General features: G+C 47.2%; 1 protein-coding gene and 1 pseudogene across 2 annotated transcripts in view; both read right to left on the bottom strand.

Annotated features, from left to right (window-relative positions):
• Positions 1-2,074: 2,074 nt before the first annotated feature.
• ovch1 (ovochymase 1) lies at positions 2,075-5,802 on the bottom strand (the record flags this gene model as incomplete). The annotated part of the gene is made up of 10 exons (XM_084161547.1): positions 2,075-2,239; positions 2,546-2,682; positions 2,892-2,990; positions 3,160-3,317; positions 3,599-3,818; positions 4,019-4,057; positions 4,128-4,281; positions 4,425-4,545; positions 5,220-5,403; positions 5,772-5,802. 10 exons carry the CDS (start codon positions 5,800-5,802, stop codon positions 2,075-2,077), a joined length of 1,308 nt encoding a protein of 435 aa, XP_084017673.1.
• A 7,853-nt stretch (positions 5,803-13,655) lies between these two features.
• LOC311129739 (protein O-mannosyl-transferase TMTC1-like) overlaps positions 13,656-24,983 on the bottom strand; it is a 109,794-nt pseudogene continuing 98,466 nt past the window's right edge. Inside the window, exons 17-18 of the transcript XR_014615313.1 lie at positions 14,949-15,026; positions 13,656-14,803 (exon numbers count right to left, since the gene is read on the bottom strand). The product of XR_014615313.1 is annotated as a protein O-mannosyl-transferase TMTC1-like (transcript). The remainder of the gene's footprint in view (positions 14,804-14,948; positions 15,027-24,983) is intronic.

The raw sequence follows: 24,983 nt of genomic DNA, 5'->3' as shown, positions 1-24,983 counted from the left end.
TTTAAAACTTGCACAAGACAGTTCACAGAATTGTCAATTTAAAGAAATTAAGCCAATTTATTAATTACTACATTTAGCTGACATTAGTTAATCCAGAGATTCTTAACTTTGCATCAATTCGGCAGTCTCTTCCAGATCATCATGGCATTTGTAGTTCTTTATGATAGCCACATTAGCAGCTATTTAGCGTTTCATTTTTGGGGGGTAAACGCAGGCGAATATATTGATAAAAGTCACCTTGTCCTAAAGACATTTACACGGTTGTCAAAACGTCACGCCAGGGTAAGCCTGCATGAAACACAGCCCTTATTTTAAGTGTTTCTAAAATCCCCTATGGGGAAAAACGATTGAAACCATTTCCTTGTTTGACCGCTAGGTATTATGACACATACAGTGGTCTGAAGTTAACACAGGCTTAGAATATCTTATACGTTTTGTTCTGTGAGATAATAGCAGTCAATTAACATGACGTGTTTATCCGCACGCCCTTTTGAAACGAAACCATAGAGTTGTATAGAGATCGCAACATTGTATTTGTCCCACTATGGTTTCTGTGAGTGCACGGACACCACTATTGAGGCCATGTGTCTCCATTTTGAAGTAGTCAATGTACTTCTTCTTCTACTACTTCTATGAGTTGGTAAACAAACTGAAAGGGCCGTGTGTTGTTTGAACAGGTATAAAGCCTTGGTTGGTGAATTGCTGCAACCTGCAGTTCTGGAATGTTTTCTCAGGAGTATAATTCATTGGCTGATCCCCTGAAAACCTGGATGGAATTATGTGATTCTTCCTTAACCCATAGAAAGTCCCACTCAGTTGACTACTTAAAAATGGGGAAAGACCTCAACAGCACTGCCAATTCTAGAACAGGCTTTTGGGCACTAGAATCCTCTATACAACTCTATGAACTAAATCTATATATTTTTTTAACATAGCCTACACAAAAATAAAAATTATGATCTTTGTATTGGGTCTTCATTCAAATAAATAATGCGGTTAAATCTGACATTTCCTATGGGTTGTGTCGTGGCAGCTGGCTGTCTAGACAGGGAGGACGGGGTTATTCCAGGTCAACCCAAGGCCAAGACTCCTGACATTTTAAGTTGTGCAGCTCCTGTTTGAATGATACATCAGTATTATCGTTCAGTGGCACTGGCAGTTTTTCCAAGCATGCCATTCAGGCTTTTATAGATAGACTAATATTGACATATTGTGATAAAAAAGGAACCTTGTGTAAGATTATAGGCCAGATAAACAGCAGGAGGTTGAACGTCTGTCCCATGACTGTTTAAACAGATCATGTTGTTTTTAATGTTTTGTTATGAAAGTATTATTTCAAGTTTTTGTATGGGCATATACACAGAGTGTAAAGAACACCTTCCTACTTTTGAGTTTTGGAATGGCCTAGTCAAAGTCCAGACCTAATCCCAATTGAGATATTGTGGCAGGACTTGAAACGAAAAGTTCATGCTTGAAAACCCACACGTCACTGAGTTAAAGCAGTTCTGCATGGAAGAGTGGGCCACAATTCCTCCACAGCGATGTGAGAGACTGATCAACAACTACAGGAAGCATTTGGTTGGAGTAATTGCAGCTAAAAGGTGGCACAACCAGTTATTGATTGTAAGGGGGCAATTACTTTTTCACACAGGAGAATAGGGTATTGCATAACTTTGTTTATGAAATAAATATGTAATTGTTGTGTAATTTGTTAACTTATGTTCCCTTTATCTAATATTAGGTTTTGGTTGAAGATCTGATAATTCAGTATCACAAATATGCAAAAGTAGAGAAAATTAGAAAGAGGGCAAATACTTTTTCATAGCACTGTATATAAAAATTACAAGATTAGAGTAAACAGATCTCTATGACAAACCCTATGTAACCAGACATACAGTATGTGACAATAGTCAGCTTCATGTGTGCTTCACATTCTTCTCAAACGTATTGGAACATGTAATTGTGATTGCATTATACACTGTGTCATTGTGTGCCTTTGCCTTACACAAGTCTCAAAATGAACACTGGATCATAAAAGTCATTGTTTATTCTGTTATAATGTGAAAACATAAAGTCAGATGTCGTTGGTTATGTTTGTGATCCAGGAATGATAAGCTGATAGTCGGGAGAAGACTGCTGGTGTGCTGAGGTCACAGCTCGGGCTGCCCCATGTGACCACCCCAAAGAGGAAGAAGACCCCCTTTATTTTCTGGCAGAGGAGTGGAGCACCAGAGTCCCCCTATAGATAGGGAAGAAATAAGAAAATACTAGATGACATTTAAAAGAATGATAACTTACACTAAATGTTAAACACAGAAAAACAATGTAACTATACAACAATGTTGTGAACGTTTCCGTGCACTAGTCCAGTCGGGTAATCAACATCACAACTTAGAATCATTCCTCATTCTTGGGCATTTTTATGAAGACCACTCATTCACATCAGTACTGTTAGTTCAAAACCATTTTACAACCATTCATTGATCAAAACATAACCCATGTCTTCATGAGTACACTATAGAGTTAACCATCCCACTATACTTACCATGCAGGAGACAGAGCCGGCTGGGTCTGTACACAGCTGAGTGTCTGTAATGAGGTCCTCTCCCCAGCTCTCTCTACAAGCGGTCCTGTTGACCAGCCCCAGCCTGGCCTGGTGCAGGGTGGCTCTGCTAACCTTCGCTATGGGGAGAGAGCACATGATAAGCAAGTGATAAGATTATATATTTATAATAGAGAAGGATGTTGCCCATTTATGATACTGTAAGAGCAAGACCGATGAAACACTATGGATCCAGGAGGAGTCCCTCCAGTTCCTCAGGGATAAACCGGCCACCAACATCACATGAGAACTTATGGTCATGAATGTAGAGTTATGTTGCTGTACATACATGCCGAGTTGCTGGATCCCCAGCCTGTTGTCACACAGGACCAGCTGTCATCCAGCTTCACATCCTCATGTGGGAGGCAAACTGGAGACACTGTGTCATCTAGGGACACATCAGAGAAGACCACCAGAATAAGCATCCTAGATATGTCACATGCTTTAATTGGCCTTCGAGCCAAGTTAACAATCCTGTAAAGCCAGATAAACCATTCAAGCAATACAATCAGATCAGTGAGGTAAAGTATCCCATACTGGAAGAATTAGAGTGTTACCGAATCGAGCTGGAACACTGAGCTTGATGAGTGTGAGGTCAGAGGTCGGAGGGAATGTTCCGTCGTGGGGGTGGCTGAACACCTCTTCCACCAGGATGGTCTGGGCAGACATGAACCTCAGGTCGTGACCTCCCAGCATCACTGTGTCAACTGTAGGTCTGAAAGACAGGAGAGAATAGACGGACACTGATTGTGTGAAATAGGACTGGTGAACAAGAACTACAGTAGCTGACCTACCCTCACTGACATTCCAAGGGCTGTTTTAGAGAGCAATACTAAGTGTGTGATGAAAGAATGTGAAGGTGGGTGATTGAGTCCACTGAATGAGTGAAGCGTCAAGACAGAGAGATATAGAAAGTAATACTAGAAGAAAATGAACAATCATGTAGCGGTTAGATGATAGTGTGTGTCCTGTGTCGGTACTTGGTGACTGACTCACTTGCAGTGGCAGTGTTGCGGTGCCAGGACCCAGTGGTGGTGGATCAGGGTCCCGCTGCAATAATGTCTCCCTTTGGACTGCAGACTGACCTGCCAGGGCCAGGAGTTGGCGCACGCCTCTGTCACACTCCCCACCCGCACCTCACCCTCCAAGGTCACATACACCCCTGCTGGGCGGGAGTCCAGCCGGCAGGTCAATATCTCACTCTGACCACAACTCTCTGGGAGACAGGAAGAGAGGGAGGGTACAAGAGGGTTAGTGGTCAAACTAAATATGATCCTCTGTTTTGATAATGCCATGTTTTGATCAACAAAATAAAAAAAAGTGTGCTGGCAGTAAGATGAAAATTAATCATACATTCATCTTTTCCCCCTAAAAGTTTATTTCAGGTAGCTAAATAATTGTGCAGTAACAACCTACCTTTAGCTACAGTACCACCATCAGACATAGCCTTTTCACCTGTTAAAAAGAAAATATCATTACAAATATGAAGTATTTCTCTAGGGTTGGGCTCCAAGTATATACTTACCTTTAATTAATTCATTTATCCAGTCTAGGTAGACCTGTACTTTAGTATAGACTCCAGGCCTTTGGGCTCTACCACAGCCCACTCCCCAGCTAACCACTCCAGCCAACTCATACCTGGACCCTGTGTAGCAGGACAGAGGTCCACCTGAGTCACCCTGCAGGAACAACCACATCACAAGACAAAGATAACAGATGGGAAAATACTTAGAATAGAACACACACTGACTTTTAATATGAAAGTAGAATACAATGAGAGGTATGAATACATGAAAGCATTGTCAGTGTTTGAGGTCACTACCTGGCAGGCGTCTACACCTCCTTCAGGGTCTCCAGCACAGAACATGGTGGGCTGAACTACACCATGGTAGAACTTGTTACAGTCCTCTAGGGATAGGCAGGTCACATTCACCTCCTGGAGTCTGTTGGCACGAGGCCCATCTGAGAGAGTAGAAGAGTAGGAGGGGGGAGAAAGGTCACGAGGGGAAAACATGTAACAGGACCATCCTCACTGTGGATGATCAATTATGATTTAATGTCAGTTATGACCCCAGAAGACCCCGCCTGATCTTTCTTATAGAGATGAAAAAGGCAACTAAACTTCAAAAAGAAATGTAGGAAATCTACTGACCCTCTCTGGTGGTACCCCAGCCGGTCACTGTGCATTGTTTTTTGGGTTCGATTGGCCTAATCCATATCTCTATTGGTCTCACACACTGGTTGAATATCAGCGGGGTCTTTAGCTTAACCAGGGCAATGTCATGCATCTTTGTAATGCGGTTGTAATCCTTGTGGGTGACTATTTTAGAGACTCCAACCAACTGAAAACAAAAGTAAACGTGTGCCTTAACAGTTGAAATGTCAATGCAGAATAGTAACAGAAAAAAATCTGTTTAATGACTTGAATGTAGTCCGTCCGTGTGTGTATCCCACCTGTTGACATTCTTCATTAGGATTCTCAAGGTCATGTTTTCCTGCCATCACAGTCCAGAAATCCAATTTGTTATACCTGTAAAACACCATCCATAATTACTTTGATTTCTCTAGCTATACATCTACTCGATTTATTGTTACTTGAACTTCCAGAACTACTCACTGTTTGAAGCAGTGTGTGGCAGTGAGGACCCACTGAGGGGCGATGATGGCACCACCACAGGCTGGCATGGTGGTAAAGCGTAGGGATACCTGCCATGGCCACGAGTGGGCCCAGGCCTCCACACCACCAATGATCCTCACCTCCATCTCCTGCTCTGTGATGAATGACCGAACCCCTGCCAGATCTGCAACAAAGCCCCCAGAGGTTACAGGTTTCTTTATGGGTGTGCAGGGACAGGTTACTCACTACATCAGGAAATGTGTGGAGGCCTTAGTTTTAAGTGGCTTAGTATAGCAGTGCATGTCTGGTCTTGCCAGTAGGGCTGATGCTACCAGTGTTTGTGTATATCATTGTGTGCATTACATATAGCCAGAATAGATTCCGACCCTACGCTTGCTTATAGCTGCACTGGGGTCGGACAAACTTCCAATTTAGATTAAGACGCCGGCGGGAGATAATGCACCTCAATCCAGGGATAAGAAATGCATTGTACTCCGAATTCTCAGTAGCCACAGCAGCCATTTTGGAATGGCAGTGTCAGCCAATCAGCACCTTTGTTGTTCAACGGGACGTGCCATTTCATAATGGCTACTACTAGCTAGCATGAGGACGAAAACGGCAGTTCACAACAAAAAAAACTAGCAGTGGTTCAATCTTCTCTGTGTAACACTTGGGATAATGGGACAATTCAGAGTACAACACATTTGTCATCCCTGGATTGAGGTACTCCCCCGGAGAAATATATCTCGTGCCTGCTCCGCGGTGTCTTAATCTAAACAGGAAGCCTGTCCGACCCGAGTGCAGCTGTAAGCAAGGGTCGGAATCTATTCTGGCTACATTACATACTGCTTCACTATCTGATCAGCTTCTACAGGTCAAAGTAAGAAACATTGTACTGAGCAACATGCGTCACTTTTTAAAATGTATTTTTTGGAGATAGATTAGCTTTAATATTGCTGATAGATTGTAGCTTCCATCAATGTAATTGTTTTCATTTTCAATCCCTGATTTTTTTTCTTTTTAAAATATATATTTTCCTTTATTATTTTCCCCTAACCCTACCACCCTTCCCCTAATTTGAGTAAACTAATGGACAACACTTAGGCTTCTACTTCCATCTTATACATACAGTGCCTTGCAAAAGTATTCATCCCCCTTGGTGTTGTTCCTATTTTGTTGCATTACAACCTGTAATTTAAATGGATTTTTATTTGGATTTCATGTAACACAATATAGTCCAAATTGATGAAGTGAAAACAATAACTTGTTAAAACAAAAAATCTTTACAAAAAATAACGGAAAAGTGCACTTTTATTTTACCTTTATTTAACTAGGCAAGTCAGTTAAGAACAAATTCTTATTTACAATGACGGCCTACACCGGCCAAACGACGCTGGGCCAATTGTGCGCCGCCCTATGGGACTCCCAATCACGGCCGGTTGTGATACAGCCTGGAATCGAACCAGGGGGTCTGTAGTGAGATGCAGTGCCTTAAACCACTCGGGAGCCCTTTTGTATTTCTATTCTCCCTCTTTGCTATGAAGCCCCTTAAGATCTACCAATTACCTTCAAAAATCACATAATTAGTTAAATAAAGTCCACCTGTGTGCAATCTAAGTGTCACATGATATCAGTAATATATATATATATATATATATATATATATATATATATATATATACATACACATACATACACACACACACACACCTGTTCTGAAATGCCGCAGAGTCTACAACACCACTAAGCAAGCGGCACCATGAAGACCAAGGAGCTCTCCAAACAGGTCAGGGACAAAGTTGTGGAGAAGTACAGATCATGGGTGGGTTATAAAAAAAAGATCTGAAACTTTGAACATCCCACGGAGCTCCATTAAATCCATTATTTAAAAAATAGAAAATATGGCACCACAACAAACCTGCCAAGAGAGGGTAAACCTGAATTGAGCTGCAAAGCTCCACAGCGGAGATTGGAGTATCTGTCCATAGGACCACTTTAAGCCGTACACTCCACAGAGCTGGTCTTTAGGGAAGAGTGGCCAGAAAAAAGCCATTGCTTGAAGAAAAAAAATAAGCAAACACGTTTGGTGTTTGCCAAAAGGCATGTGGGAGACTCCCCAAACATATGGAAGAAGGTACTCTGGTCAGATAAGACTAAAATTTAGCTTTTTGGCCAGCAAGGAAAACGTTATGTCTGGCGCAAACCCAACACCTCTCATGTTTTTACATCAGCAGGGACTGGGAAACTGGTCAGAATTGAAGGAATGATGGATGGCGCTAAATACAGGGAAATTCTTGAGGGAAACCGGTTTCAGTCTTCCAGTGATTTGAGACTGGGATGGAGGTTCACCTTCCAGCAGGACAACGACCCTAAACATACTGCTAAAGCAACACTCGAGTGGTTTAAGGGAAAACATTTAAATGTCTTGGAATGGCCTAGTCAAAGCCCAGACCTCAATCCAATTGAGAATCTGTGGTAGGACTTAAAGATTGCTGTACACCAGCGCAATCCATCCAACTTGAAGGAGCTGGAGCAGTTTTGCCTTGAAGAATGGGCAAAACTCCCAGTGGCTAGATGTGCCAAGCTTATAGAGACCCCGAGAGACTTGCAGCTGTAATTGCTGCAAAAGGTTGCTCTACAAAGTATTGACATGTTTTTTTGTCTTATTTCATGTTTGTTTCACAATAAAAAATATTTTGCATCTTCAAAGTGGTAGGCATGTTGTGTAAATCAAATGATACAAACCCCCCCAAAAATCAATTTTAATCCAGGTTGTAAGGCAACAAAATAGGAAAAATGCCAAGGGGGTGAATACTTTCAGAAGTCACTGTACATTTTATGGACACAATGTATTTTACAATAGTTACCTTTTGTTTGTTTTTAATCCCATCCTTCAGCTAACCTTAACCTCTCCCATCTATCGCTGAAGACCACCCAGTTTTGAGTTATATTTGCCATATATTTTTAACTGTGCGGTTCAAATAAGTTCTGAACCTATATAAATTTTACAGACAGAGTATACTTTACATTAGTTATCTTGTTGTTTTTAGTCCCACCCTTCAGCTCCACTCAACCCCTCCCATCTATCTCTAACACCATCCAGTTTTGATTTCTATTTGCAATTATTTTTCAACTGTGTTGTGATGTTTCACAAAAGTTCTGAACCTTTCTATTCTCAGTTTCTACAGATTGTAAACTAAATACCTTTTTTTGCTAAAAGCATTATAGTATTGATCGATTGACCCAGCAGTGCTATTTGCAGAGTAAGCTCCAGGTAAATGTTGCAATTCTTCAGCCATTCCTGAACCTGCGACCAAAAACAAGCTACATACAGTGAGGGAAAAAAGTATTTGATCCCCTGCTGATTTTGTATGTTTGCCCACTGACAAAGACATGATCAGTCTATAATTTTAATGGTAGGTTTATTTGAACAGTGAGAGACAGAATAACAACAACAAAAAATCCAGAAAATCGCATGTCAAAAATGTTATAAATTAATTTGCATTTTAAATGAGGGAAATAAGTATTTGACCCCTCTACAAAACATGACTTAGTACTCCCGAGTGGCGCAGTGGTCTAAGGCACTGCATCGCAGTGCTAGCTGTGCCACTAGAGATCCTGGTTCGAATCCAGGCTCTGTCGTAGCCGGCCGCGACCGGGAGACCCATGGGGCGGCGCACAATTGGCCCAGCGTCGTCCAGGGTAGGGGAGGGAATGGCCGGCAGGGGATGTAGCTCAGTTGGTAGAGCATGGCGTTTGCAATGCCAGGGTTGTGGGTTCGATTCCCACAGGGGGAAAAATATATAATGTATGCACTAACTGTAAGTCGCTCTGGATAAGAGCGTCTGCTAAATGACTAAAATGTAATGTAAATGTACTTGGTGGCAAAACCCTGGTTGGCAATCACAGAGGTCAGACGTTTCTTGTAGTTGGCCACCAGGTTTGCACACATCTCAGGAGGGATTTTGTCCCACTCCTCTTTGCAGATCTTCTCCAAGTCATTAAGGTTTCGAGACTGACGTTTGGCAACTCGAACCTTCAGCTCCCTCCACAGATTTTCTATGGGATTAAGGTCTGGAGACTGGCTAGGCCACTCCAGGACCTTAATGTGCTTCTTCTTGAGCCACTCCTTTGTTGCCTTGGCCATGTGTTTTGGGTCATTGTTATGCTGGAATACCAATCCACGACCCATTTTCAATGCCCTGGCTGAGGGAAGGAGGTTCTCACCCAAGATTTGACGGTACATGGCCCCGTCCATCGTCCCTTTGATGCAGTGAAGTTGTCCTGTCCCCTAAGCAGAAAAACACCCCCAAAGCATAATGTTTCCACCTCCATGTTTGACAGTGGGGATGGTGTTCTTGGGGGTCATAGGCAGCATTCCTCCCCCTCCAAACACGGCGAGTTGAGTTGATGCCAAAGAGCTCAATTTTGGTCTCATCTGACCACAACACTTTCACCCAGTTCTCCTCTGAATCATTCAGATGTTCATTGGCAAACTTCAGACGGCCCTGTATATGTGCTTTCTTGAGCAGGGGGACCTTGCGGGCGCTGCAGGATTTCAGTCCTTCACGGTGTAGTGTGTTACCAATTGTTTTCTTGGTGACTATGGTCCCAGCTGCCTTGAGATCATTGACAAGATCCTCCCGTGTAGTTCTGTGCTGATTCCTCACCATTCTCATGATCATTGCAACTCCACGAGGTGAGATCTTGCATGGAGCCCCAGGCTGAGGGAGATTGACAGTTATTTTGTGTTTCTTCCATTTGCGAATAATCGCACCAACTGTTGTCACCTTCTCACCAAGCTGCTTGGCAATGGTCTTGTAGCCCATTCCAGCCTTGTGTAGGTCTACAATCTTGTCCCTGACATCCTTGGAGAGCTCTTTGGTCTTGGCCATGGTGGAGAGTTTGGAATCTGATTGATTGATTGCTTCTGGCTCCCAGGTGTCTTTTATACAGGTAACAAACTGAGATTAGGAGCACTCCCTTTAAGAGTGTGCTCCTAATCTCAGCTCGTTACCTGTATAAAAGACACCTGGGAGCCAGAAATCTTTCTGATTGAGAGGGGGTCATATACTTATTTCCCTCATTAAAATGCAAATAAATTTATAACATTTTTGACATGCGTTTTTCTGGATTATTTTGTTGTTATTCTGTCTCTCACTGTTCAAATAAACCTACCATTAAAATTATAGACTGATCATTTCTTTGTCAGTGGGCAAACGTACAAAATCAGCAGGGGATCAAATACTTTTTTCCCCTCATAGTAAAACTTGTTTTACTCTGACAGTTTAATACTTTCTGAGAAGTAGCCATTATTTACTATTTTACACCTAGGGTTACTATACATAACTTTAACCCATTGTATAAGAGATTCTCCAAAATTGAAATATTCCAGCCATTTATATATAAATTCCAGTCCTACTTTATCAAAAACCTTTTCAAAGTCAGCTATGAATTCTAGGCCTGTTCTATTGTTTCCAGTACTTGTCTTATATTATCTCCAATGTATAGTCCATGTAAAAAACCTGTCTGATTAGGATGAATAATATCTGACAATACCTTTTTAATTCTACGTGCTATGCATTTTGCATCACAACACTGAAGTAAGTGTGAGGGGCCTCCAATTTTTTTTAAATGGACCTTTATATTTACCACTTGGGTCCTGTTTCAGTAATAATGAAATCAGACCTTCTTGTTGAGTATGATAATCTACCATTTTTAATAGGAGTGGCTAAAACATTCTAATAAGTGTCCTCTGAGTACATCAAAAAAGGTTTGGTATACCTCAACTGGTATGCCATCCTGCCCTGGAGTTTTCCCGGACTAAAAGGCTTTAATTGCATCAAGAAGTTCCTCCTCTGTAATTTGGCCTTCACATGGGTCTTTCTGTACAGCTATTCATTTTACATTATTATAGAAAGAAATCCATACATCTAACTTCGGTTAGTGGAGATGGAGGAGACTGAAACGAAAACATATGCATAAAGTACTTTGCTTCCTCTTTCAAAATATAATTTGATGAATCGTTGGTGACTTGTCATTTGTAACAAGTTTTAGTAAATAATGTTTGGTAGCATTTCTATGTTGAAGATTACAAAATAATTTGGTGCATTTTCCCCCATATTCCATCCAGTTCGCTTCATTAAAAAATATATATTAGACTAACTTATTATGTGCCTCTATGTTACAGTTTTTATTGCCATCTATCTGTACTGTTAGTCCTATTTACTTTGTTAATACGAACTCTTTTGACCTAAATTGCATTTGTTTTCGAGAAGAGTACTGAATTGCGTGGCCTCTAAAAGGCACATTTAAATGTATCCCATACAATAAGGGGATCTGCTGTACCTATGTTATGTCGGAAAAAGTTAGTTAAATTATTCTGTCCTAGTTAAAAACAAGTTATCATCCAATAGGCCTTGATTACATTTCCAATATCCTCGCCCACGTGGAAATTCTGTAAGAGTAATGTATATGCCAATTATTTGATGGTCCGACCGCATTCTGTCCCATTACATTTACGTCATTAAGCAGACGCTCTTATCCAGGTGGTGAGTGGCTCCGCTGTCCTGGCGTCGTGAGGGAGCTTGTTCCACCATTGGGGTGCCAGAGCAGCGAACAGTTTTGACTGGGCTGAGCGGGAACTATGCTTCCGCAGAGGTAGGGGAGCCAGCAGACCAGAGGTGGATGAACGCAGTGCCCTCGTTTGGGTGTAGGGACTGATCAGAGCCTGAAGGTACGGAGGTGCCGTTCCCCTCACAGCTCCGTAGGCAAGCACCATGGTCTTGTAGCAGATGCGAGCTTCAACTGGAAGCCAATGGAGTGTGCGGAGGAGCGGGGTGACGTGAGAGAACTTGGGAAGGTTGAACACCAGACGGGCTGCGGCATTCTGGAGGAGTTGTAGGGGTTTAATGGCACAGGCAGGGAGCAACACTTGTCCCCTATCAACACTTTATATTTTGGTGCCAGCGGTAATGACATAAGAAAGTAGTCAAGCCGACTCGCTTGGTTGAGCCTCCGACATGTATATCTCACTAGCTCAGGATATTTAAGCCTCCATATATCCACTAGTTCCAATATAGCGATGATATTCGTGATTTCCTTAAGTGCATGAGGGTGATAGTTTGTAGTGGGATTTATTTTACGGTCCATTGAGGTATTTAAAACCGTATTATAATCTCCCACCATAATAGAGTATTGTATTTCTTGATCAATTATATATATATCAAATTAGCGTGGATCATCATTATTTCGACCATATAGATTAGTCAGCCAAATCCGTTTATGGTCCAATAATATATTTAAAATAATCCATCTAATTTGCGGATCTGTTTGGACAATTTGCACATTTGGATCAAAATTGTTAATTAATCTCATCACCCCTTTTGAGTTTCTTTGCCCATGGGCGTAGTATATTACCCCCCAGTCCCTTTTCCACACAACTTCATCTAAAATTGTTGAATGAGTTTCCTTTAAACAATAGATCTGCTAAGCCATTACAATTATAACTGGCTATACGTGTTTCACCATTTACCATAATGAGATAGAAGTTTCAATTCTATTTATCATAGTGCCATAATCATTGAGTGTCCATATAGCTGTACCATGATATTTGCATTGCCAATAAGTAAACCTCCAATTGTTCTCCACTATTCCACCCGCTAAAACCTCGCCCCCACCCCATGTTGGGTTGTCATTCCAGTGACAGGCAGACCACCCCTGTTCCACTGGATCCTAGGGCCTTTAGAGATTGGGACCCATACTTTAAAAAGAGCACAATGCCACCCACAGAACAGAAGCAGATCAACCGCCAAAAAGTATTTCCAACGCCCTCACCTCGATTGATTTATGATTCACTGTTAAACGTTTTCTTCCATACCATCAAATTGAAATCCACTGGTGAGGGTTGCATTTTCCTCTTCTGTTCCGTTCAATGCACCGTTTCCAAGATTCTGTACAATTTCAGTCTGTTTTTGTACATCTAAAGAGAATGGTCAAAATCACAAAGTCTTCAATATTTACTCAATCAAGTCACTTGGAACAAAACTAAAATGAAAATCAATGTGTTGCCCTTACCGTGCTGGATTCCAAGCCCCAACAGAGACAGATACACAATTAGAAAAACAAACATTTTCATCCAAAGTGCATTGAAAAGTTGATTGGGTTAAGCCTGATGCCCCAATCGGAATAAAAGTGACACAGGGTTATGTCACAAAGACACTTGACAATGTGCCTTTCTACTTTCAAGCGCTCATCAGCTCTCACACACTACACCTGCCACAATCAACACCTAATTAGATTCCTTAACATGTCATGTACCCACTAGGCCAGATGAGGGCAGTATAGACCCATTTCATATGACTTTCTCTCATTCACAATAATAGGGCAACTTCTATTACTCAGACACCTCACAGCACTCAGAGCCGACACCAGTTAATAAAACATATTTATTTTTATGGTGCAAATCAATCTCAGTCATTGTACTAGTCAGTTCATCTTTATCCCATTGTACATTCCACATAAAATATTCATTCACAATCATCATAGCAACATCAACAGCAACAAATAATACACAGCATCAGAAATGTTGAGTGGATCAGAGGGTCAGTTAGGCCTTAGGAGGAGTCTGCAGACACTAGCTTACTTGTACTTGTAGAAGGCTACATAGACCAGACGTTGCTTGCTTCTCAGAGGCTCTGCCATAGCTTGAGGTTATGGAGCACACTGATACCTTGTTGTCTTATTACAGGGCTTATGTATCCCAGACAAGCTCAGGCTAAGGGGTTCCAGGGGCCACAATAGAGTGGAGGCAAGCCCAAACCTAAGCATGGATACACAGTGACTTCAGCAAACTATCCTTCATGTTGGCAAAATGTCATTTGTCTCCCAGCTAGAATTATATTGTTGGAGCTTTTAATGTGAACATGACACCCAATACATTTCAACATCTCAACATGGGTTTAGCTCATAAGCAGAGGAGAGTAGGGTAGTGATCACAGATTTAGTGCCTAAAACAGGATTTAACATGAAATTAAATATGAAAACAAATAAAACAAAACATTTTAAAAAGCAGATCAGTTTGTTTTAAGCTTTTTCAGGCTGGGCGATGTGTGGAGCTCGTGGTACTGTCTTAAAGAGGTCCAGAGAGCTGATCCAGTCCGCTCCAGTTTGAAGTGCTGCTGACTGAATCTCCATCTCCACTCCTTAGGGTCCTCTCTCCATCTGCTTCCCCAGAATGTGACTCCCATCACAGGCTTAACCAGCCTCATGCTCCTCTGGAAGCTCCATCACCCACAGTCTGCTTCCATACCCTGCAACCCTGTCGTGTTCACCATAATCTCACATCATCAACCAGGTAGGTTGACTTTAAAACCAGGTCTTTTTTTAACCCTACTGTTGGGGCATCCAGGGTCCTTGGTCCCCAACTCATGCCCAGGATAGTGCTGTGTCTCTGGGTTAGTCTAGGGCCCGGTCAGCCTCCTCTCCAGCCGCTCCAGTTTGGCCAGGTTCTCTTTCAGCAGCTTGGAGCCAGGGGTTAGGATCAGGGCCCTCTGGTAGTACTGCCTGGCTGCTGCGTAGTCTCCCTGCAGTGGATCAAAATACAGACATTTATCAGCTCTCATCCTTTTCCATAATGCTTGATATGCAATTCCGGTATAATCAAAGACTTGATGGCTTGTGAATGGCTTTTGACTTGTGCAAACTAACTCTACTGTGTAGTCATAGTACCTTGATATGTTGAATTCCTCCCATGTTCATCCAAGCCTGCGATTGGTCAGGTTTTAGTTCCACTGCCAGCTTGTAGCTCTGTAATGAAGAACACACATACATTCATATAAAGTAGTTACAACCAATGATCACTAGATGGCAGTAGGGTTGTTACGCTCCGACTATAAAGTGAATATGTTTTCAGTCTGGGTATGTCCATCTAAAGAGAATGGTCAAAATTACTCAATCAAGTCACTGGCAACAAAACTAGAATGAAAATGTGTTGCCCTTACTGTGCTGGATTCCAAGCACCGACAGATACACAATTAGAAAAACAAACATTTTCATCCAAAGTGCATTAAAAGTTGATTGGGTTAAGACTGATGCCCCAATCGGAATAAAAGTGACACAGGGGTAAATGCCACAGAGATTACTGAAACTTTAAATCAACTTTAATCAACTCAACATGTTTTATGTCTTTGAATACCAAACACCCTGAAACCATAGAGCATGCTATCAAAATACAGCAAGCAGACAATGGATCCGCTTCAACATTGTCAACCACCACACCCGAAGCCCGCATTATCTCAATTGGCCTTTTGTGCCTTTTCTTAGAAGGGGAACAACACCCAAACAAGAGCTGGAGCCCTGGCGCCCAGCCAAGCCCTGCTAAGAGAGCCAGAACTCTAGAGTTTATCTCAGAAGGAAACCCTGAGAATAAACTGTTCAAAAGTGCAGGACTTTGTTGACTTCGTGAACTCTGAAGAAAGAGGGAGAGATGGAGGGAGAGAAAGGGAGTGAGAGAGTGGAAAGGGAGAGAGAGGGAGAGGGAGGGAGTGGAAAAACAGAGAGACTTGCTCTGTAAGTAAAGAGAGAGAGAGAGAGAGAGAGAGAGAGAGATATCACGAGTGAGTGGAAAGAGAGACCTGCTGTATAAGCAGAGAGATTTGGGCACAAGAGGAAAAAATGAAAGAAAGACAGAGGGAAGAGAAATAAGTTTATCTTAGGCCACACACTCTCTCTTGTGAGAAGTGTGGTTGGGGGAAAATGGGCTTATTTGTTGATGCAGATAGCGGAGGAGATATGGTGTTAATTTGGTGACAGTATCAGCGTATTTTTCCGGGGGGGGGAAGATCAAGGCAGCGAAAGGCCTGGAACGCTGTTTGATGTGATTTTATTTGCAGACTTTGTATCTCTTCTCTCTCTCAAGTGTGTCTGCTTGAACAGGAGAAAAAATAATCTGGCGCTTTTGAAACCCCTGTAGATATTACACTTCATGCAGGAGATGCAAATCTTGTTGTTTTTAGAGAATATGCCTAAAATTAAGTGATTCATAGTTGCTTTTGGGGAGGTTGGAATATACGAGTCAATTAGTGGTCTCGATTTGTAAGAGGTACAGTTTGAGGTCATAGGAGCTTCTAAAGTTACTCACCAAGGAGAAAGGAGAAAAGAAAAGAGAAGGGAAAGGGAGAGAGAGGTCTGATGGTGAGGAGGGAGAGAGAGGTCTTATGGTGAGGAGGGAGAGAGAGGTCTGATGGTGAGGAGGGAGAGAGAGATCTGATGGTGAGGAGGGAGAGAGAGGTCTGATGGTGAGGAGGGAGAGAGAGGGGTCTGATGGTGAGGAGGGAGAGAGAGGTCTGATGGTGAGGAGGGAGAGAGAGGGGTCTGATGGTGAGGAGGGAGAGAGAGGGGTCTGATGGTGAGGAGGGAGAGAGAGGGGTCTGATGGTGAGGAGGGAGAGAGAGGGGTCTGATGGTGAGGAGGGAGAGAAAGGGGTCTGATGGTGAGGAGGGAGAGAGAGGTCTGATGGTGAGGACGGAGAGAGAGGGATCTGATGGTGAGGAGGGAGAGAGAGGGATCTGATGGTGAGGAGGGAGAGAGAGGGATCTGATGGTGAGGAGGGAGAGAGAGGGATCTGATGGTGAGGAGGGAGCGAGAGGGGTCTGATGGTGAGGAGGGAGCGAGAGGTCTGATGGTGAGGAGGGAGAGAGAGGGGTCTGATGGTGAGGAGGGAGAGAAAGGGGTCTGATGGTGAGGAGGGAGAGAGAGGTCTGATGGTGAGGAGGGAGAGAGAGGTCTGATGGTGAGGAGGGAGAGAGAGGTCTGATGGTGAGGAGGGAGAGAGATGTCTGATGGTGAGGAGGGAGAGAGAGGGATCTGATGGTGAGGAGGGAGAGAGAGGGGTCTGATGGTGAGGAGGGAGCGAGAGGTCTGATGGTGAGGAGGGAGAGAGAGGGGTCTGATGGTGAGGAGGGAGAGAGAGGTCTGATGGTGAGGAGGGAGAGAGAGGTCTGATGGTGAGGAGGGAGAGAGAGGTCTGATGGTAAGGAGGGAGAGAGAGGTCTGATGGTGAGGAGGGAGAGAGAGGTCTGATGGTAAGGAGGGAGAGAGAGGTCTGATGTTAAGGAGGGAGAGAGAAAGGTCTGATGGTGAGGAGGGAGAGAGAGGGGTCTGATGGTGAGGAGGGAGAGAGAGGTCTGATGGTGAGGAGGGAGAGAGAGGTCTGATGTTAAGGAGGGAGAGAGAAAGGTCTGATGGTGAGGAGGGAGAGAGAGGGGTCTGATGGTGAGGAGGGAGAGAGAGGTCTGATGGTGAGGAGGGAAAGAGAGGTCTGATGGTGAGGAGGGAGAGAGAGATCTGATGGTGAGGAGGGAGAGAGAGGTCTGATGGTGAGGAGGGAGAGAGGTCTGATGGTGAGGAGGGAGAGAGAGGTATGATGGTGAGGAGGGAGAGAGAGGTATGATGGTGAGGAGGGAAAGAGAGGGGTCTGATGGTGAGGAGGGAGAGGAGGGAGAGAGAGAGGTATGATGGTGAGGAGGGAGAGAGAGGGGTCTGATGGTGAGGAGGGAGAGAGAGGTCTAATGGTGAGGATGGAGAGAGAGGTCTGATGGTGAGGAGGGAGAGAGAGGTCTGATGGTGAGGAGGTAGAGAGAGGGGTCTGATGGTGAGGAGGGAGAGAGAGGGGTCTGATGGTGAGGAGGGAGAGAGAGGGGTATGATGGTGAGGAGGGAGAGGAGGGAGAGAGAGAGGTATGATGGTGAGGAGGGAGAGAGAGGGGTCTGATTGTGAGGAGGGAGAGAGAGGTCTAATGGTGAGGATGGAGAGAGAGGTCTAATGGTGAGGAGGGAGAGAGAGGTCTGATGGTGAGGAGGGAGAGAGGGGTCTGATGGTGAGGAAGGAGAGAGAGGGGTCTGATGGTGAGGAGGGAGAGAGAGGGGTATGACGGTGAGGAGGGAGAGAGAGGGGTCTGACGGTGAGGAGGGAGAGAGAGGTCTGATGGTGAGGAGGGAGAGAGAGGTCGGATGGTGAGTAGGGAGAGAGAGGGGTCTGATGGTGAGGAGGGAGAGAGAGGGGTCTGATGGTGAGGAGGGAGAGAGAGATGTCTGATGGTGAGGAGGAAGAGAGAGGGGTCTGATGGTGAAGAGGGAGAGAGAGGGGTCTGATGGTGAGGAGGGAGAGAGAGGTCTGATGGTGAGGAGGGAGAGAGAGGTCTGATGGTGAGGAGGGAGAGAGAGGTCTGATGGTGAGGAGGGAGAGAGAGGGGTCTGATGGTGAGGAGGGAGAGAGAGGGGTCTGATGGTGAGGAGGGAGAGAGAGGTCTGATGGTGAGGAGGGAGAGAGAGGGGTCTGATGGTGAGGAGGGAGAGATAGGTCTGATGGTAAGGAGGGAGAGAGAGGTCTGATGGTAAGGAGGGAGAGAGAGAGGTCTGATGGTGAGGAGGGAGAGAGAGAGGTCTGATGGTGAGGAGGGAGAGAGAGGGGTCTGATGGTGAGGAGCGAGAGAGAGGTCTGATGGTGAGGAGGGAGAGAGAGGTCTGATGGTGAGGAGGGAGAGAGAGGTCTGATGGTGAGGAGGGAGAGAGAGGTCTGATGGTGAGGATGGAGAGAAGGGTCTGATGGTGAGGAGGGAGAAAGAGGGGTCTGATGGTGAGGAGGGAGAGAGAGGGGTCTGATGGTGAGGAGGGAGAGGAGGGAGAGAGAGAGGTATGATGGTGAGGAGGGAGAGAGAGGGGTATGATTGTGAGGAGGGAGAGAGAGGTCTAATGGTGAGGAGGGAGAGAGAGGTCTAATGGTGAGGAGGGAGAGAGAGGTCTGATGGTGAGGAGGGAGAGAGGGGTCTGATGGTGAGGAAGGAGAGAGAGGGGTCTGATGGTGAGGAGGGAGAGAGAGGAGTATGATGGTGAGGAAGGAGAGAGAGGGGTCTGATGGTGAGGAGGGAGAGAGAGGGGTATGACGGTGAGGAGGGAGAGAGAGGGGTATGACGGTGAGGAGGGAGAGAGAGGGGTCTGATGGTGATGAGGGAGAGAGAGGGGTATGACGGTGAGGAGGGAGAGAGAGGGGTATGACGGTGAGGAGGGAGAGAGAGGGGTCTGATGGTGAGGAGGGAGAGAGAGGTCTGATGGTGAGGAGGGAGAGAGAGAGGTCTGATGGTGAGTAGGGAGAGAGAGGGGTATGATGGTGAGGAGGGAGAGGAGGAAGAGAGAGAGGTATGATGGTGAGGAGTGAGAGAGCGGGGTATGATTGTGAGGAGGGAGAGAGAGGTCTAATGGTGAGGAGGGAGAGAGAGGTCTGATGGTGAGGAGGGAGAGAGGGGTCTGATGGTGAGGAAGGAGAGAGAGGGGTCTGATGGTGAGGAGGGAGAGAGAGGAGTCTGATGGTGAGGAAGGAGAGAGAGGGGTCTGATGGTGAGGAGGGAGAGAGAGGAGTCTGATGGTGAGGAGGGAGAGAGAGGTCTGATGGTGAGGAGGGAAAGAGAGGTCTGATGGTGAGGAGGGAGAGAGAGATCTGATGGTGAGGAGGGAGAGAGAGGTCTGATGGTGAGGAGGGAGAGAGGTCTGATGGTGAGGAGGGAGAGAGAGGTATGATGGTGAGGAGGGAGAGAGAGGTATGATGGTGAGGAGGGAAAGAGAGGGGTCTGATGGTGAGGAGGGAGAGGAGGGAGAGAGAGAGGTATGATGGTGAGGAGGGAGAGAGAGGGGTCTGATGGTGAGGAGGGAGAGAGAGGTCTAATGGTGAGGATGGAGAGAGAGGTCTGATGGTGAGGAGGGAGAGAGAGGTCTGATGGTGAGGAGGTAGAGAGAGGGGTCTGATGGTGAGGAGGGAGAGAGAGGGGTCTGATGGTGAGGAGGGAGAGAGAGGGGTATGATGGTGAGGAGGGAGAGGAGGGAGAGAGAGAGGTATGATGGTGAGGAGTGAGAGAGCGGGGTATGATTGTGAGGAGGGAGAGAGAGGTCTAATGGTGAGGAGGGAGAGAGAGGTCTGATGGTGAGGAGGGAGAGAGGGGTCTGATGGTGAGGAAGGAGAGAGAGGGGTCTGATGGTGAGGAGGGAGAGAGAGGAGTCTGATGGTGAGGAAGGAGAGAGAGGGGTCTGATGGTGAGGAGGGAGAGAGAGGAGTCTGATGGTGAGGAAGGAGAGAGAGGGGTCTGATGGTGAGGAGGGAGAGAGAGGGGTATGACGGTGAGGAGGGAGAGAGAAGGGTATGACGGTGAGGAGGGAGAGAGAGGGGTCTGATGGTGAGGAGGGAGAGAGAGGTCTGATGGTGAGGAGGGAGAGAGAGGTCGGATGGTGAGGAGGGAGAGAGAGAGGTCTGATGGTGAGTAGGGAGAGAGAGGGGTCTGATGGTGAGGAGGGAAAGAGAGTTGTCTGATGGTGAGGAGGGAGAGAGAGGTCTGATGGTGAGGAGGAAGAGAGAGGGGTCTGATGGTGAGGAGGGAGAGAGAGGTCTGATGGTGAGGACGGAGAGAGAGGTCTGATGGTGAGGAGGGAGGAGAGGTCTGATGGTGAGGAGGGAGAGAGAGGTCTGATGGTGAGGAGGGAGAGAGAGGGGTATGACGGTGAGGAGGGAGAGAGAGGGGTATGACGGTGAGGAGGGAGAGAGAGGGGTCTGATGGTGAGGAGGGAGAGAGAGGTCTGATGGTGAGGAGGGAGAGAGAGAGGTCTGATGGTGAGTAGGGAGAGAGAGGGGTATGATGGTGAGGAGGGAGAGGAGGAAGAGAGAGAGGTATGATGGTGAGGAGTGAGAGAGCGGGGTATGATTGTGAGGAGGGAGAGAGAGGTCTAATGGTGAGGAGGGAGAGAGAGGTCTGATGGTGAGGAGGGAGAGAGGGGTCTGATGGTGAGGAAGGAGAGAGAGGGGTCTGATGGTGAGGAGGGAGAGAGAGGAGTCTGATGGTGAGGAAGGAGAGAGAGGGGTCTGATGGTGAGGAGGGAGAGAGAGGAGTCTGATGGTGAGGAGGGAGAGAGAGGTCTGATGGTGAGGAGGGAAAGAGAGGTCTGATGGTGAGGAGGGAGAGAGAGATCTGATGGTGAGGAGGGAGAGAGAGGTCTGATGGTGAGGAGGGAGAGAGGTCTGATGGTGAGGAGGGAGAGAGAGGTATGATGGTGAGGAGGGAGAGAGAGGTATGATGGTGAGGAGGGAAAGAGAGGGGTCTGATGGTGAGGAGGGAGAGGAGGGAGAGAGAGAGGTATGATGGTGAGGAGGGAGAGAGAGGGGTCTGATGGTGAGGAGGGAGAGAGAGGTCTAATGGTGAGGATGGAGAGAGAGGTCTGATGGTGAGGAGGGAGAGAGAGGTCTGATGGTGAGGAGGTAGAGAGAGGGGTCTGATGGTGAGGAGGGAGAGAGAGGGGTCTGATGGTGAGGAGGGAGAGAGAGGGGTATGATGGTGAGGAGGGAGAGGAGGGAGAGAGAGAGGTATGATGGTGAGGAGTGAGAGAGCGGGGTATGATTGTGAGGAGGGAGAGAGAGGTCTAATGGTGAGGAGGGAGAGAGAGGTCTGATGGTGAGGAGGGAGAGAGGGGTCTGATGGTGAGGAAGGAGAGAGAGGGGTCTGATGGTGAGGAGGGAGAGAGAGGAGTCTGATGGTGAGGAAGGAGAGAGAGGGGTCTGATGGTGAGGAGGGAGAGAGAGGAGTCTGATGGTGAGGAAGGAGAGAGAGGGGTCTGATGGTGAGGAGGGAGAGAGAGGGGTATGACGGTGAGGAGGGAGAGAGAAGGGTATGACGGTGAGGAGGGAGAGAGAGGGGTCTGATGGTGAGGAGGGAGAGAGAGGTCTGATGGTGAGGAGGGAGAGAGAGGTCGGATGGTGAGGAGGGAGAGAGAGAGGTCTGATGGTGAGTAGGGAGAGAGAGGGGTCTGATGGTGAGGAGGGAGAGAGAGTTGTCTGATGGTGAGGAGGGAGAGAGAGGTCTGATGGTGAGGAGGAAGAGAGAGGGGTCTGATGGTGAGGAGGGAGAGAGAGGTCTGATGGTGAGGACGGAGAGAGAGGTCTGATGGTGAGGAGGGAGGAGAGGTCTGATGGTGAGGAGGGAGAGAGAGGTCTGATGGTGAGGAGGGAGAGAGAGGGGTCTGATGGTGAGGAGGGAGAGAGAGGGGTCTGATGGTGAGGAGGGAGAGAGAGGTCTGATGGTGAGGAGGGAGAGAGAGGGGTCTGATGGTGAGGAGGAAGAGAGAGGGGTCTGATGGTGAGGAGGGAGAGAGAGGTCTGATGGTGAGGAGGGAGAGAGAGGTCTGATGTAAGGAGGGAGAGAGAGGTCTGATGGTAAGGAGGGAGAGAGAGAGGTCTGATGGTGAGGAGGGAGAGAGAGGGGTCTGATGGTGAGGAGCGAGAGAGAGGTCTGATGGTGAGGAGGGAGAGAGAGGTATGATGGTGAGGAGGGAGAGAGAGGTCTGATGGTGAGGAGGGAGAGAGAGGTCTGATGGTGAGGAGGGAGAGAGGGGTCTGATGGTGAGGAAGGAGAGAGAGGGGTCTGATGGTGAGGAGGGAGAGAGAGGAGTCTGATGGTGAGGAAGGAGAGAGAGGGGTCTGATGGTGAGGAGGGAGAGAGAGGAGTCTGATGGTGAGGAAGGAGAGAGAGGGGTCTGATGGTGAGGAGGGAGAGAGAGGGGTATGACGGTGAGGAGGGAGAGAGAAGGGTATGACGGTGAGGAGGGAGAGAGAGGGGTCTGATGGTGAGGAGGGAGAGAGAGGTCTGATGGTGAGGAGGGAGAGAGAGGTCGGATGGTGAGGAGGGAGAGAGAGAGGTCTGATGGTGAGTAGGGAGGGAGAGGGGTCTGATGGTGAGGAGGGAGAGAGAGTTGTCTGATGGTGAGGAGGGAGAGAGAGGTCTGATGGTGAGGAGGAAGAGAGAGGGGTCTGATGGTGAGGAGGGAGAGAGAGGTCTGATGGTGAGGACGGAGAGAGAGGTCTGATGGTGAGGAGGGAGGAGAGGTCTGATGGTGAGGAGGGAGAGAGAGGTCTGATGGTGAGGAGGGAGAGAGAGGGGTCTGATGGTGAGGAGGGAGAGAGAGGGGTCTGATGGTGAGGAGGGAGAGAGAGGTCTGATGGTGAGGAGGGAGAGAGAGGGGTCTGATGGTGAGGAGGAAGAGAGAGGGGTCTGATGGTGAGGAGGGAGAGAGAGGTCTGATGGTGAGGAGGGAGAGAGAGGTCTGATGTAAGGAGGGAGAGAGAGGTCTGATGGTAAGGAGGGAGAGAGAGAGGTCTGATGGTGAGGAGGGAGAGAGAGGGGTCTGATGGTGAGGAGCGAGAGAGAGGGGTATGACGGTGAGGAGGGAGAGAGAGGGGTATGACGGTGAGGAGGGAGAGAGAGGGGTCTGATGGTGAGGAGGGAGAGAGAGGTCTGATGGTGAGGAGGGAGAGAGAGAGGTCTGATGGTGAGTAGGGAGAGAGAGGGGTATGATGGTGAGGAGGGAGAGGAGGGAGAGAGAGAGGTATGATGGTGAGGAGTGAGAGAGCGGGGTATGATTGTGAGGAGGGAGAGAGAGGTCTAATGGTGAGGAGGGAGAGAGAGGTCTGATGGTGAGGGGGGAGAGAGGGGTCTGATGGTGAGGAAGGAGAGAGAGGGGTCTGATGGTGAGGAGGGAGAGAGAGGAGTCTGATGGTGAGGAAGGAGAGAAAGGGGTCTGATGGTGAGGAGGGAGAGAGAGGAGTCTGATGGTGAGGAGGGAGAGAGAGGTCTGATGGTGAGGAGGGAAAGAGAGGTCTGATGGTGAGGAGGGAAAGAGAGGTCTGATGGTGAGGAGGGAGAGAGAGATCTGATGGTGAGGAGGGAGAGAGAGGTCTGATGGTGAGGAGGGAGAGAGGTCTGATGGTGAGGAGGGAGAGAGAGGTATGATGGTGAGGAGGGAAAGAGAGGGGTCTGATGGTGAGGAGGGAGAGGAGGGAGAGAGAGAGGTATGATGGTGAGGAGGGAGAGAGAGGGGTCTGATGGTGAGGAGGGAGAGAGAGGGGTAGGATGGTGAGGAGGGAGAGAGAGGTATGATGGTGATGAGGGAAAGAGAGGGGTCTGATGGTGAGGAGGGAGAGGAGGGAGAGAGGGGGGTATGATGGTGAGGAGGGAGAGAGGGGTCTGATGGTGAGGAGGGAGAGAGGGGTCTGATGGTGAGGAGGGAGAGAGAGGGGTCTGATGGTGAGGAGGGAGAGAGAGGGGTATGATGGTGAGGAGGGAGAGAGAGGGTTCTGATGGTGAGGAGGGAGAGAGAGGAGTCTGATGGTGAGGAAGGAGAGACAGGGGTCTGATGGTGAGGAGGGAGAAAGAGGGGTATGACTGTGAGTAGGGAGAGAGAGGGGTATGATGGTGAGGAGGGAGAGAGAGGGTTCTGATGGTGAGGAGTGAGAGAGAGGAGTCTGATGGTGAGGAAGGAGAGAGAGGTGTCTGATGGTGAGGAGGGAGAAAGAGGGGTATGACGGTGAGGAGGGAGAGAGAGGGGTCTGACGGTGAGGAGGGAGAGAGAGGTCTGATGGTGAGGAGAGAGAGAGAGGTCTGATGGTGAGGAGGCAGAGAGAGGTCTGATGGTGAGGAGGTAGAGAGAGGGGTCTGATGGTGAGGAGGTAGAGGAGGGAGAGAGAGAGGTATGATGGGGAGGAGGAAGAGAGAGGGGTATGATTGTGAGGAGGGAGAGAGAGGTCTAATGGTGAGGACGGAGAGAGAGGTCTGATGGTGATGAGGGAAAGAGAGGGGTCTGATGGTGAGGAGGGAGAGGAGGGAGAGAGAGGGGTATGATGGTGAGGAGGGAGAGAGGGGTCTGATGGTGAGGAGGGAGAGAGGGGTCTGATGGT

This window comes from Coregonus lavaretus (genome assembly GCF_964263955.1).
Source record: "Coregonus lavaretus genome assembly, chromosome: 5".
Lineage (NCBI taxonomy): Eukaryota > Metazoa > Chordata > Actinopteri > Salmoniformes > Salmonidae > Coregonus > Coregonus lavaretus.
The sequence above is the reverse complement of the archived record's forward strand: the minus strand, read 5'-3'. Positions and strand labels throughout refer to the sequence as shown.